A 15185-nucleotide genomic window follows, 5' to 3' on the forward strand; every position below is an offset into this window, starting at 1 on the left:
ATTCCGGCCCCAGGAGGTCTGCACATAGATAGTTACAGTGATAGATGTTTATATCCCTTTAACACATGGCTAATATATGCAGCAAATGTTGACTCGATGCTGATATAATCCATTTCATACTATTTAGTAGCTATAAAGGAGAATCTCATCTCTCTCTCTCTCTCTCTCTCTCTCTATATATATATATATATATATATATATATATATATATATATATATATATATATATATATATATATATATATCCGGGCGGAACTTTTTGATAGTTCCGGTCAGTTCCGATTTCGGACGGAACTTGATCTAGTGGTTCTAGTGCACGCCTACTTCTTACACTGATGAATAATTCTGCACGCAACGCATTAATGATATAACTGAAGGCGAAGGTTGCACACAATACCTACTTTATCTCCGCTTCCTTCCGTCCCTGCGAGCAGCCAGCACAGCGCTGCTTCCCGCCACCACGGAAACGGTACACAAAAACAACCTGGAATTCCTCTTCCCCCCTTGCCTTATAAGGGTTACGAAAACGACTTTTTTTTTTTACCGAAATGAATATAAAACTATATTTCTCTTCAGTAAAGTCATAGTAATTGGATACAACGCTGAGACACATAACGAGTAAATGATAATGTTATATCAAAGTATACCTTACACATAACAATGTTTTTTTTTTTTTTATTATTCACACACACGTATAGAAAGGCTGAAAAATGACGTTTGTGATGTCTTGGGATAGTTAGATTACACTGGCTGCCTTGTACCAAGATAATATGTGAGGATGTAGTACTTGTTGCTGTCTAAGAAATGCCTGCTAATACTATTACCTCGAACAATAGCAAGGAAGGAAAGACATAATACTCGTACTAGGAATATAATAGGAAGATAAAAAGGGAAGATTAAATAGCAAAATGAAATGAGGAGTGAAAATGCATGAACTGATGTCTAAGAAATTAATAGCCTACTCATATTTCCTCGAACAATAATAGCAAGGAAGGAAAGACATTAAAACTCGTATACTAGGAAAATAGGAAGATGAAAAATGAAATGAGTTGTTAATTAAAATGAATGTACTGTTTCCTAAGAATTTAATAGCCTACTAATAACTATATTTTCTTTTTAACAATAGTTTATATCAGTTTAAAGAAAAAATTCATACTAGGAAAAATAGGAAGAAAAAAGGAAGACGCTATTATTATTGAAATTTAATTGCATGTGAAATGAATGAATGCAAAGGAAAATGAATGAAGAGGAAAATGAATGGAGAGGAAAATGAATGGAGGGGAAAATGAATGGAGAGGAAAGTGAATGGAGGGGAAAATGAATGGAGGGGAAAATGAATGGAGAGGAAAATGAAGGGAGAGGAAAATGAATGGAGAGGAAAATGAAGGGAGAGGAAAATGAAGGGAGAGGAAAATTAATGGAGGGGAAAATGAAGGGAGAGGAAAATTAATGGAGGGGAAAATGAAGGGAGAGGAAAATGAATGGAGAGGAAAATGAAGGGAGAGGAAAATGAATGGAGAGGAAAATGAAGGGAGAGGAAAATGAAGGGAGAGGAAAATGAAGGGAGAGGAAAATGAATGGAGAGGAAAATGAAGGGAGAGGAAAATGAAGGGAGAGGAAAATGAAGGGAGAGGAAAATGAAGGGAGAGGAAAATGAAGGGAGAGGAAAGTGAATGGAGAGGAAAGTGAATGGAGGGGAAAATGAATGGAGGGGAAAATGAATGGAGAGGAAAATGAATGGAGGGGAAAATGAATGGAGGGGAAAATGAATGGAGAGGAAAGTGAATGGAGGGGAAAATGAATGGAGAGGAAAATGAAGGGAGAGGAAAATGAATGGAAAGCAAAATAAAAGGAGAGGAAAGGAAGGAGGCTCACCATCATCATCATCATCATCATCATCATCACTATTTATCACACTATAATGATAATGAGTCTTCTTATGAGAGACTAAACAATTAACGACAGATCGATCGTACGTGGACATCATGATACGAGAACATTGTGAATAACAGAATAATGAATAACAAAAATAATTAAAACGGTTCTTGAAAGTAGCGATATTATGTTTTTGTACGACCTGATGTAATGTGTGTGTGTGTGTGTGTGTATGTGTGTGTGTGTGTGTGTGTTATACCCTCACACCCTAACTTATTGGCATGGTACGTGTAATGTGTATAATGCCTTGAGCCTTGAGAAAAACAGACATTATTTTGATCATATAAAAAAATAGCTTTGTACAGTCTGACCCGTTTGCACACACACACACACACACACACACACACACACACACATACACACACACACACAGATTACGGGAAGTCGGCCACAGGAACAGGGTTATCAGCGCCACCAACATGACCTGCACTACCAACAACGCCCTGGGTCATCATGAAGGCGCCCGGGTCATTGTGGAGCTTTGCCGCGGTGCCCTTCTCCGTATCGCTGACTATGATGGCTTTGATGTCGTCCGTCTGGAGCTCCGGCAAGGCGTTTCCAGGCTTCTTAGGGGGCACGTCTTCCCGTCTCATCCAACAGTACAGACGAAGGCACAGCCGGTTCACGGAGGAGGCGGGAAGGTTGGCCGGGGATTCGAAACCTGTTGGTGGTAATGGTGGTGGTGGTGGTGATGTTGTTGGTGGTGGTGGTGATAGTTAGGAAAGGGAAGGTAAGGGAAAGGATGGGAAAAGAAGGGAAAGGAAAGGAAGGAAAGGAAAAGGAAGGATAGACAAGGGAAAGGAAGGGAAAGGAAGGGAGAGGAAGGGAAAGGAGAGGAAGGAAAGGAAAGGGAAGGATAGACAAGGGAAATGAAGGGAAGGGAAGAGAAGGGTATGAAAATAAAACGAAATAATGATAATAATAATAATAATAATAATAATAATAATAATAATAATAATAATAATAATAATAATAATAATAATAATAATAATAATAATAATAATAATGACAATAACAGTGATAATGATAATACGCTTGCACACACACACACACGCACACACACACACACACAAACAACCAACTCTCCTCCCCCTCCTCCTCCTCTTCCTCCTCCCCATTCCTCTTTCCTTCTTCCTCCCTTCCTTCTCAACCTTTCCCTGCACCCCCTTCTTCTTCTTCTCCTTTCCCCTTCTTTGCCCTTCCCCCTCCACCCCTTCTTCTTCTTCTATCGTCTCGTGACTTACCAAAGAAGATGGAGAAGATGCTGGACAGGACCATGGTGATGAGGATGCCGATAGCGCCGAAGAGGCAGTACGAGAGTTTGTAGAGGGGGAATACATCATCGTCAGAGCCACCATTATCACCGCTGAAGAAGATAGGGGAGCGATAATGATAATGGTAATAAAAGTGATAATGATAATAAGGGGGGGAAAGAGAAGGGAAGGGAACGGAAGGGAAAATAATTGAAGGGAAGGAAAGGAGAGGGAAGGGCAGGGGATGCAAGGGATGGGAAAGGAAGGAACGGGAAAGGAAAGGAAGGGAAGGGAAGGGAAAGAAAGACAAAAGGGAAAAAGAGGAAAGGAACGGAAAGAAATAATAATGAGAAGAAGAAGAACAAAAACAAAAACAAGAACAAGAACAACAAGAAGAACAAGAAGAAGAAGAAGAAGAAGAAGAAGGAAAAAGAAGATGGAAACAGACCCCTCAAGAAATTAATACCACCAAATAACACCATTGCGTACCCTTCCGTGGTGGTGATGATGGAGGTGGTGTCGATGATGGAGGTGGAGGTGGTGAAGTCCGTAGTGGTGTTGGCGGAGGGGTCATAACAGCCGGCGGTGGAGAGGGGGAGCTTGGTGGGCGGCGGGGCGTAGAGGAAGCTGCCCATCACCACCCACATGTTGAAGGCGAGGGCGATCAAGGCAGCCAAACTCACGCTCTGCGGGGACACATGAGGACACGTATAGAGACGGACACATGATGGGAAACACACATACATAGGCATACTTAGATTGGCATACAGGAACACATAAAGATACACACATACAGGAACACACAGACACACATACAGGGACACATGCAGGGACACATACTGCGACACACAGAGACACATACATACAAGGACACATTGAGACACATATATACAGGGACACATGGAGACACATACATACAGAGGCACATAGAGGCACATACATACAGGGACATATTGAGACACATATATACAGGGACACATAGAGACACATACATACAGGGACACGTAGAGACACATACATACAGAGACACATTGAGACACATACATACAGGGACACATTGAGACACATACTTACAGGGACACATAGAGACACATACATTTAGGGACACATAGAGATACATACATTTAGGGACACATAGAGATACATACATACAGGGACACATAGAGACACATAGAGATACATATATACAGGGACACATAGAGACACATACATTTAGGGACACATAGAGACACACACATACAGGGACACATAGTGACACATACATGCAGGGACACATAGAGACACATACATGCAGGGACACATAGAGATACATACATACAAGGACAACAAGAGAACAAACAAACATACATTTATATAAAAAATCAGTTGAGAAAGAGAGCGAGCAGCCCCCCCACCCCCACCCCACCCATCCCCCTTCTTGCACTCACCAGTTCCTTCACCCAGGGGCAGAGAAGGGCCGTGAGGAAGATGCCGGTGATGGGCCCCGAGATGGCTCCCCCGAGGGCGTAGGTCACCTGTACGAGGCCGCCCATCGACCCCGCCAGCACGCCCACGGCTATGGCCACCACGCCCCCGACCGCCGCTACGGGGGAGAAAGAGAAAAGGAGATAAAAAGGAGGAAGAAGGAGGAGGAGGAGGAGGAGGAGGAGGAGGACTGAAACAGAAGGGTGAGGAAAGGAGGGAAGGGAGAGACGCATAAAACTGAAGGAAAGGAAAGGAAAGGAGAGGAAGGTGAGGGAGGTGAAGGAAAGGAGGGGAAGGAAAGGGAAGGGTAGGGAAGGGGAAGGAAAGGGAAAGGAAGGAAAGGGTAGGGAAGGAAAGGGAAGGAAAAGAAAGGGTAGGAAGGAAAAGGAAAGGGAAGGAGAGAGAGAGAGAGAGAGAGAGAGAGAGAGAGAGAGAGAGAGAGAGAGAGAGAGTGTAAGATATATATATATCATCATATGTATATGAATGTATGACTGTACGTGTGGCGACACCCGGTCTGTGTCGCACAATTAACAGCACGTCGTGCTTTTGGCCGTGGGAGGCTGTGATGAACTGACACTAGGATCAGCAAATGATGACTTTCATCAGCAGTCACAAACCAGAGCCAGCCACACCCAGCGCGGAGCGGCTGATCACCGCCCGCCTGCCCGTCACCCGTCTTCTCTCACCGTCTTCGCGTTGTTCGCTCGTTTTATTTGCTTGTAGTCCGTCCGGAAGGGTTCCGGTTGATGACTGCTGATGAAAGTCATCATTTGCTGATCCTAGTGTCAGTCCATCACAGCTTCCCACGGCCAAAAGCACGACGTGTTGTTAAACATCCCATTGTGCGACACCGACCGGGTGTCGCCACACGTACAGTCATACATTCAGATACATATGACGATATATATATATATATATATATATATATATATATATATATATATATATATATATATATATATATATATATATATATATATATATAGAGAGAGAGAGAGAGAGAGAGAGAGAGAGAGAGAATTTGACACATTCATTCATTTATTTTCGTGCGAAGGAAATAAATAACTGGTGCCAATGATCTCTCTCTCTCTCTCCAGATTAACCTAAAAACCTGCTTATATATTTAGCTTTGTGTGTGTGTGTGTGTGTGTGTGTGTGTGTGTGTGTGTGTTTAAAAGAAAGAGGAATACGAAAAACACACAAAAAGTAACACACACACACACACACACACACACACACACACACACACACTTCCTTACTCCACCTTCCCACACACACACACACTTCCTTGCCCCCCCAGACACACTCACAGATGATGATGTTGATGGTCTTGGCGCGCTGTTCTGACACCTTGGCGAACATGCTGAGTGGCTCCAACATGTCCTTCCAAACCATGGCCGAGAGGGCGTTGATAGTGGACGAGACGGAGCTGCCCACAGGAGCCAGGAGCGAGAGTGTTATTTTAGATTCATGGTACAGTAAAATTGTCAAACTACCACCAGGGTCTTAAAACTATATAGCCCTGGAAATGCCCGCCCCCCAAAACTCCTACGAAAGCCTTGTCAGATGTGCGTTTCTTAGGTTCATGGTACAGAAGGGTCAAACTACCACCAGGTTCATAAAACTAGCCCTAGAAATGCCCAAAACTTTTATTAATGCCTTGTCAAATGTGTTTCTTAGGTTCATGGTACAGAAAAAGGGTCAAACTACCAACAGGGTCACAAAACTAGCCCAGGAAATGCCCCCCAAACTCCTATGAAACCCACACCAAATGTGTGTTTCATAGGTTCATGGTACAGAAGAAGGGTCAGACTACCACCAGGGTCATAAGACTAGCCCAGGAAATGCCCCCCAAAACGCCTACGAAAGCCTTGTCAAATGTGTGTTTCTAAGGTTAGGTTAGGTAAAGAAGAAGGGCCAGACTACCACCAGGGTCATAAAATTAGCCCAGGAAATGCCTCACAAAACTCCTATGAAACCCTCGCAAAAATGTGTTTCTTAGGTTCATGGTACAGAAGAGGGGTCAGACTACCACCAAAGTCATAAGACTAGCCCAGGAAATGCCCCCCAAAACTCCTATACGTAAACCTTGTCAAATATGTGTGTGTCTGGGCGCCGAAATGTTAAATAATGTGGCCCATGCTGGTTGGTTACGTGGCAGGCTAGCTTTGCACTGCTCTATAAATTTCGTGGATTATGGGACTGACATGTTTTCTTAGCTTTTACCACCTCCTCCTCCTCCTCGTCCCCCTCCTCCTCCTCCTCCTCCTCCTCTTCCTCCTCCTCTTTTTAGTACATGATTAAGGCTGAGTAATGTGAAAGGAGAAATCTGAAAATGAAAACAAGGATATATTAATTGGAAATGACCTCTGTATACCTACTTACCGGCCTACCTACCAACCTACTGACCTACCTACCTAACCTATCTCTCTACTTACCTACCTAAATAACTATCTAACTTACTAACTACGTACCTACCTACCTTCCTACTTACTTAACCACCAGATGAGAAAGAAGGAGGAACAGAGATGAGAAGTATTATACAAGAACAACAATACAAGAACAAAGATAGGTAGGTAGGTAGGTAGGTAGATAGATAGATAGATAGTGAGGAGATACGAGTGGCTGAGTGGTTAGCGTGCAGGTCCCGCATTCGCCGCGTTGTGGATGATGCGGGCTCGAATCCGCCTCTACCACCTGGGATTTTTCAGTCACCGCCGAGTGGCATAAGACTACCCACATGCTGTCCTGAAGACCCCCCATCAACCCGGACCCTAGAAGAAGCTGTCCAAGTGTAATGAGGAATGAGCTCCGGGGGGCAGCATGTGCCAAGAATAATGGCGCCAACATAAACACTTACCTGTGCCATGACGGGCTCCGGGCGACCATCAGGCCTCTAAGGAAGGCCTACCAGCGCTATAGGCCAGATGTAACACACACACACAGAGAGAGAGAGAGAGAGAGAGAGAGAGAGAGAGAGATTCACGTAAATATCGCTAAAACAGCCATTTATAGAGAGAGAGAGAGAGAGAGAGAGAGAGAGAGAGAGAGAGAGAGAGAGAGAGAGAGAGAGAGAGATCAGTGGAGGTAAGGTACTATTAACAGCTGAGGGAGAGAGAGGAAGAAAAAGAGGAACGGAGAGAAGTCAAGCGAATTATAAAGTGACAGAAGAGGGAGGAAGGGAGGTAGGCAAGAGGAGGAGGAGGAGGAGGAGGAGGAGGAGGAGGAGGAGGAGGAGGAGGAGGAGGAGGAGGAGGAGGAGGAGGAGAGTTTTTTTGTGTGTGAGTAAGGGTGTAAGTGGATGGGTGTCAAGGAGAGAGAGAGAGAGAGAGAGAGAGAGAGAGGTGGTGAGAGAAAAACATGCCAAGTAGACAATCCTAATGATTCTCTCTCTCTCTCTCTCTCTCTCTCTCTCTCTCTCTCTCTCTCTCTCTCTCTCTCTCTCTCACACACACACACACACACACACACACACACACAGATACACACAGTCCACAGTATACGAGTCCAACACGTGATCAGGCCGTGGTTATTTACAGACACACACACCTCATAACGCCGCTGTAGATCGCCGCCACGAAGAGACCCGGAATGCCTGGCAGGTACCCGAGCTTGTCCGCGACGAAGTACATCAAAATCTGCAAGAGAGTGTCCGTCATGAATACTTACAGAAAAGACCTTCAAACACACACACACACACGCACACTTACGCACACACATACATACTCCCTCTCTCACACATACACGCACACACACGCACCTGGTCCAGCTTGTCGATGTAGCCAGCGGAGAGCGGATCACAGTCGGCGTACACGGAGAACACGACCAGTCCAGAGTAGTTTATCAGCGACCACAGCCCCACCACGCCCACCACGCCCACCACTATCACGCTGACGAGAGGAGGAGACGGGTGATAGCAAGTGTTCCTTTTTCTTATTTCCTAGAGCAGACAGACCAACCCATGCCAAGAAAAAGCTAGCGAGGAGAGTAAAGACGGATTTCTCCTCCTCTCGTTTCTCAGAGCAGAGGAGGAAAGGAAGAGCAGTTGACGGAGGGAAAGACAGACGTTTCTTTCTCTTATTTCTTAGAGGAGAGAAGGAAAGGAAAAGCTGTTGACGGAGGGAAAGACAGACGTTTCTTTCTCTTATTTCTTAGAGGAGAGAAGGAAAGGAAAAGCTGTTGACGGAGGGAAAGACAGACGTTTCTTTCTCTTATTTCTTAGAGGAGAGAAGGAAAGGAAGAGCAGTTGACGGAGGGAAAGACAGACGTTTCTTTCTCTTATTTCTTAGAGGAGAGAAGGAAAGGAAAAGCTGTTGATGGAGGGAAGACAGATTTCTCCTCCTCTCGTTTATCAGAGCAGAGGAGGAAAGGAAGAGCAGTTGACGGGGGGAAAGACAGACAGACATTTCTTTCTCTTCCCCCCTCCCAGCCTGCACACACACACACACACACACACATTATTATTATCATCTTTACTATGATTATTGCTATTATTGTTATTTCTTTTTTTCCTTTTTATTTTCAATCATACTACTTTGTTCATTTGTCTCATTCATTTCATTTCATCTTCCATTGATGTATATTTTCAGCTCTAGGGCTGCCTGGTACTTCATGCAATAAACCGTTTATTATTATTATTATTATTATTATTATTATTACACACACACACACACACACACACACACACACACACACACACACACACACTTACAAGTAGGCTTGCCCCATGCTGGCCACGGAGCCCCATCGCATGTACTGGGCCTGCGAGAACCCGGTGGTGGAGAAGGAGAAGAAGACCCCGAAGATGATCACCGTCATGAGGGTGTGGCGATCCAGCGGGTTCGTGCTGAGGCTGTGGAGGAGGAGGAGGAAGTGGTTAGTAGAAATGGTACTTGTTCAGTCCAGCTATCTGTCTATTAATCACTCTGTCTATCTATATATATCCATCTTTCTATGTATCTCTCTCTCTCTCTCTCTCTCTCTCTCTCTCTCTCTCTCTCTCTCTCTCTCTCTCTCTCTCTCTCTCTCTCTCTCTCTCTCACACACACACACACACACACACACACACACACATAATCTCTCCTTCTCGCTTCTATTCCTCTATATTCCTCCTTTCCAACTCTAAGCTCGCTCTTTCTAACTCAATCTATCTACCATTCATATCATTCTCTTCCCCCCTTCCTCTCCCTCTCGCCCTCACTTGAAGAACTCCAGCCTGCCGTGCTCCCCGTCGATGGCCCAGGACGCCGCGCCGCCGCCCACCTCGGCGCAGCCCTGCACGATCACGATGATGACCCCCGCCAGCATCACGGCAGACTGGAAGTTGTCCGTGTACACCACCGCCTTGGCTCCGCCCTGCAATGTGTGGACAAAATATAGAAATGCGTACACACACACACACACACACACACGTACCTACATGCACTCGCAAATACACAGGTATGGATGGGTGAAGGACAGAATGCAATAAGAGAGGAAGAGAGCCAGGGATACAGGAAGGAAGGCAGGGAAGAAGGAAGGCAGGAGGAAGGAAGGAACAGTTAAATCACCTGGGTACTTTTTTTAAAGATTTATCCTCTAGTATTACTAGAGGAAACGGGCCCTTGTCCGAAGACGGCCCGTTCAGAGGGAAAAGTTCGCTCCCCCCTGCACGAGGGAGCACGAGCCTTAGCCAAAGGTAGCAGGGTGCCGACAGACCGACTCTTTCGGCGATCGAAATCTAGCCGACCAAGTCGGTCTGTCGACGAGGACTGGTGTGTCTCTGACCTGGTATACTTAATCATCCCCAGATATTATGAAGTCCAGCATTGCTACAGCAGTACAGTTCAGCGCCTGGTGTCACGCTATATGATATAGTCGAGGGGTGGGGAACAATTGGAACTTCTCCAATCGACCCCACCCGTGCAAAAATTGAGAATTTCTGGTGGCGGGGGAACACGGGCTTAGCCTAATGGCGGCCCATAGCAGAATGCCGACAGACCGACTCTATCGGCGATCGAAATGTAGCCGATCGAGTCGGTCCGTCGACGAGGACTGGCAGAGCTTCTCTCTCTCTCTCTCTCTCTCTCTCTCTCTCTCTCTCTCTCTCTCTCTCTCTCTCTCCAGCACAACACCGCCACTACTCACCATGGAGGCATACACAGCACACACTATGCCCAGAGCGAGGACGGAGGTGTTGGTGGTGATGGGGGTGACGGAGGAGATGGCGAGGGACGGGGCGTAAAGAGCGATGCCCATGTAGGTGCTGAGGTTCAAGAGCTGGAGCACGGACGCCACCTTCCTCACCAGACTGCTGCCGAACCGGTACTCAAGATACTGAAAAAAAAAAAAAAATAGGTGGAGGTCTTATGAAGCGGATAGTCGGGAAGGAAGGGAGTGAGACGGAGATGAGCACCGAAGCCAGGAGCAGCTAGTGACTATGTCCCCAGCTTTAGTTTAGAAGCTGGACATTCTTACCCTGACATACCCAGCATCTCCCCTCCTCTGAACATGTCCAACCCATCTCCAGCATCCTACTCTGATATACCCAGCATCTCCCCTCCTCTGAACATGTCCAACCCATCTCCAGCATCCTTCTCTGATATACCCAGCATCTCTCCTCCTCTGAACATGTCCAACCCATCTCCAGCATCCTTCTCTGATATACCCAGCATCTCTCCTCCTCTGAACATGTCCAACCCATCTCCAGCATCCTACTCTGATATACCCAGCATCTCCCCTCCTCCGAACATGTCCAACCCATCTCCAGCATCCTTCTCTGATATACCCAGCATCTCTCCTCCTCTGAACATGTCCAACCCACCCCCATCATCTTTCTGATATATACCCACCACCACCATCTTCATTACCACCACCACTACCGCCGCCACCACTCACACCGAATATGGTGAAGAGTCGTAATGGGAAGATGATGGGCATCACCACCGCCATGACGACGATGGTGCCGGTGATGACGCCGATGACGTTCACGGAGAGCTGTGACCCGTAGTAATACATCTCCGCCGAGTTACCTGTGTGGGAGAGAGAGATTTACATAGATTTACATAGATGTACGTAGATTTGAGGAGATTTATATAGATTTGCAAAGAATCCCATAGACATTAGACCACAGAGAACCTAGGCTATCATGTGAGAGAGATTTACAAAGACTTACACAGATTTATATAGGTTTGCATAGAATCCCATAGACATTAGACCACAGAGTCGATCTGTCGGCACCCTGCTACGGGCCGCCTTTGGCTAAGACCCGTGCTCCCTCGTGCAGGGGGAGTGGTCTTTTCTTCGGACAAAAGCCCGTTCCCCTAGTGATACTAGGTGTGAATCTTTAACAACAACAACAACAACGTATAGTATGGCATTACACGTATATTATGGAATGTACAACTGAATATGTCTCTACATCAACCTCCTGGAGTGTGCCCGCCATCGCTTGTGACGTACAGCAGAAAACGGAACATTGGATCGGAAACCTTAACCAGCTACAGGTTTTAACGTCTGTTCTATATTCTTAAATTCCTATACATTCCTTTACCCTCTGCCTAGTTTTCAGTTGCCTAGTTTCCTCTCTTTCCTCCCATTACCTGCTCCTATATGTATCCCTGTGTCTACTCACCCAGGATGGACACGGCCGAGATGACCCCCGCCGCGAAGGACAGGGACACGGGGAACGGGGACATGTTCCCCCCGCCCATCAGGAAGTCTTTGGTGTCCCGCCCACGACTCCTGTACCAGTGATACACGCCTGGAAGAAGAGGATTAGAAGGAGGAGGTTAGAAGAGGGAGAGGAGGAGGAGGAGGAGGAGGAGGAGGAGAGAGAAAGAGAGAGAGAGATGAAGAGGAGAGAGAGAGAGAGAGAGAGAGAGAGAGAGAGAGAGAGAGAGAGAGAGAGAGAGAGAGAGAGAGAGAGAGACTCACCTATGCCCAAGGAGATGACCAGGGATGCTGTGAAGACAAGATAGTCAGCCAGAGAGAATGACGGAGAGGCGTAAGACATGATGACTGGTTGACTGGATGGCTGACTGGTTGACTGGTTGACTAGATGACTGGTTGACTGGAAGAGGATAAATGTGTTAGTGATTATTTTGTCCATTCAAACACTTATTATATGATACCCAGCAGAGAGAGAGAGAGAGAGAGAGAGAGAGAGAGAGAGTGCCAAAACGTGCCTGTGTAGAGAAAGCGCCAGTCACGTGTGTTTGGTAGTGGCACCTGACGACACCCAAGCCCCTCCTAGACCCCCACCCCCTCTCTCTCTCTCTCTCTCTGACCTACTATAATAAGGAAGGCGCGAAATAAAGAAATAAGTGACCCTTCCCTGACCTACCCTCCTCCTCCCCCTCCCCCCTTACCCCTGTCTCCTAACCTTTCTTCCCCCTCCCCCGCCTTCCCACAACTTACAGAACCCCACGTCGAAAATGAAAGTTGAATGAGACAAAGCTCCCAGCAATATAAGGGCGAAACACACATCTAGGAACGTTTGGTCAGTGAATCGACCTTTTGCAGACTCCTTACGTTCTTATGTTCTTAAGAGGTGAGGGCTTGTTTTGCTTCAATTCACGCACACGCACGCACCATTAAAAGTGGAAACAGATAAAATTCCCGAGAAGTAAATCGAATAAGACAAAAACTGCCTCCTCTTCTTTCTTCCTCTCAACCCCCTCTTCCTCCTCCTCCTTCTTCTTTATCTCCCCTCTTCCTCCTTCTCTTCCTCTCTTCTACTGAACTCAAATGATCCTGCTCCTCCTCTTCTTCCTCTCTACTGTCTAGTCGCACGCTTCCACCCATCACATCATCTATTTTCAAAGGCCGAAAAGGAGATCAGTCGGGTTTTAATGAGTGCTCTTTAAGGTTCATAGTTCGGAGGAAGGGTCGATCTACCACCAGGGTCATAAAAAAAACTCCTACTCCTCCTCCCTTGCCCTTTTCCTACATTTTCGAGGGAAGGACATGGGTAAAACACACACACACACACACACACACACACACTGACACGGGTAGTTGAAAGCAGTCAGGAGTCAGCGCTTGTCTCGTCTCTAACACGGCCTGTACATCTAATACCGGCGGCCACCACACCACGCACTGACAGAGGCCGAGAGGGAAGCTGCAAGCAACTATCACTCGGCCTGCCACGAGTTTCATAAAGAGAAACAGTGCCACAGCCAGCACCCAGCCGGCCCCGCTACACCCTCCAGTGCCCGCCTCTACCCCTCAGCCCCGCCCCAGCCCCCCGTCCATGACCTACCCATAGCCCCCCCGCCCCAGTGAATGACCTACCTAGTCCCCGTTCCCGTTGCAAGTCAGCCAATACCCCCACCAGCCCCCTGCTACACACGGTTAGACATGTCCCAGTTCTCTTCTCCTCTTCTCCTCTCCTTATCCACTCTTCCACTAATCCACCTTTCATTCTGACTAGGTGTGTGTGTGTGTGTGTGTGTGTGTGTGTGTGTGTGTGTGTGTGTGTGTGTGTGTGTGTGTGTGTGTGTGTGTGTGTGGTACCCCTTCTCTCTCACCCTTTCACCTCTCCATACCTCCACCTCTCCACTCCCTCCCCTTCACCTCCGCTTCTCCATCCACTCCACTCTACATCAAAGGAATCGGACCCCATTTGATGCGTCACAAACAACTAAGGGAGGAGGAGGAGGAGGAGGAGGAGAAGGAGGGGCTAGGGGAGGGGAGGAAGAAAGGAAGAGAAGGCAGTAGAGAGGAAGAAGAGGAAAAGGAGGGTCATTTCAGGTCAGTGGAAGAAGGAGCAAGAGAGAAGACAAAGAAGAAGTGGGAGGAGGAGGAGGAGGAGGAAGATGCTGATATAGGAAGAGAGGAAGGAGGACGAGGAGAAGGAGGGTCACAAAAAAGAGGTCAGTGGAAAATTGAAGGAAAAATGGAGGTTGCGGAGAGAAGAATGGAAAGAAGAAAAAAGGGAGTAAGAAGAGGAAGGAAAGGGAAGGGGAGATAAAAGAAAGAAGAGAATAGGAGTGGAGGAAGGAGGAAAGAGGAAGAGGAAGAGGAGGAAGGAGAGGCGTATACCCAGCCCGACACTACGCCACCCTCATACTATTGATGTTTGTAGCGGAGAGGAGGAGGAGGAGAGAGAGAGAGGAGAGAGGAGGAGGAGGAGGAGGAAGAGAGTGAGGAGGAAGAGAGTGAGGATGAGGGGAGGTAGCCTGGAACTCCTGACGCCAAGCCAAGTACGCATTTCTCGCGCACGTGGCGTAGAGAGCTAGAGAGAGAGTGTGTGTGACGCAGACTGTGGTAACGTTGCTTGACTTGACGCTTCCACCCCTCATATCAACTCTTTCCAAAGGTCGAAAAGGAGATCAGTCAGGTTCTAATGAGTGTTTTTTGAGGTTCATGGTACAGAGGAAGGGTCGAACTACCACCAGGGTCATAAACCTACCCCTGGAAATGCCCAAAACTCTTACGAAAGCATTGTCAAATGAGTGTGTGTGCTTGGGCGCCGAAATGTTTAAAAATATGACCCATTGCTCCTTCGGCACTTCCTAACACAACGTGACTTTAGAACCTTTCTCGCGG

General features: G+C 46.8%; 1 protein-coding gene across 2 annotated transcripts in view; it reads right to left on the reverse strand.

Annotated features, from left to right (window-relative positions):
* Window positions 1-532: 532 nt before the first annotated feature.
* Window positions 533-15185, reverse strand: part of LOC127008421 (sodium-coupled monocarboxylate transporter 1-like) — a 19896-nt gene continuing 5243 nt past the window's right edge. For both annotated transcript variants that reach the window (XM_050880569.1, XM_050880570.1), the window contains exons 3-15: window positions 12570-12705; window positions 12268-12396; window positions 11532-11665; window positions 10782-10970; window positions 9856-10010; window positions 9367-9507; window positions 8416-8545; window positions 8205-8293; window positions 5966-6084; window positions 4616-4770; window positions 3678-3874; window positions 3180-3301; window positions 533-2596 (exon numbers count right to left, since the gene is read on the reverse strand). In XM_050880569.1, coding sequence (XP_050736526.1) covers window positions 2310-2596; window positions 3180-3301; window positions 3678-3874; window positions 4616-4770; window positions 5966-6084; window positions 8205-8293; window positions 8416-8545; window positions 9367-9507; window positions 9856-10010; window positions 10782-10970; window positions 11532-11665; window positions 12268-12396; window positions 12570-12648 — 1926 coding nt within the window. In that variant the 5' untranslated portion in view covers window positions 12649-12705 and the 3' untranslated portion in view covers window positions 533-2309. The remainder of the gene's footprint in view (window positions 2597-3179; window positions 3302-3677; window positions 3875-4615; window positions 4771-5965; window positions 6085-8204; window positions 8294-8415; window positions 8546-9366; window positions 9508-9855; window positions 10011-10781; window positions 10971-11531; window positions 11666-12267; window positions 12397-12569; window positions 12706-15185) is intronic.

This window comes from Eriocheir sinensis, chromosome 37, assembly GCF_024679095.1.
Source record: "Eriocheir sinensis breed Jianghai 21 chromosome 37, ASM2467909v1, whole genome shotgun sequence".
NCBI classification, from domain to species: domain Eukaryota; kingdom Metazoa; phylum Arthropoda; class Malacostraca; order Decapoda; family Varunidae; genus Eriocheir; species Eriocheir sinensis.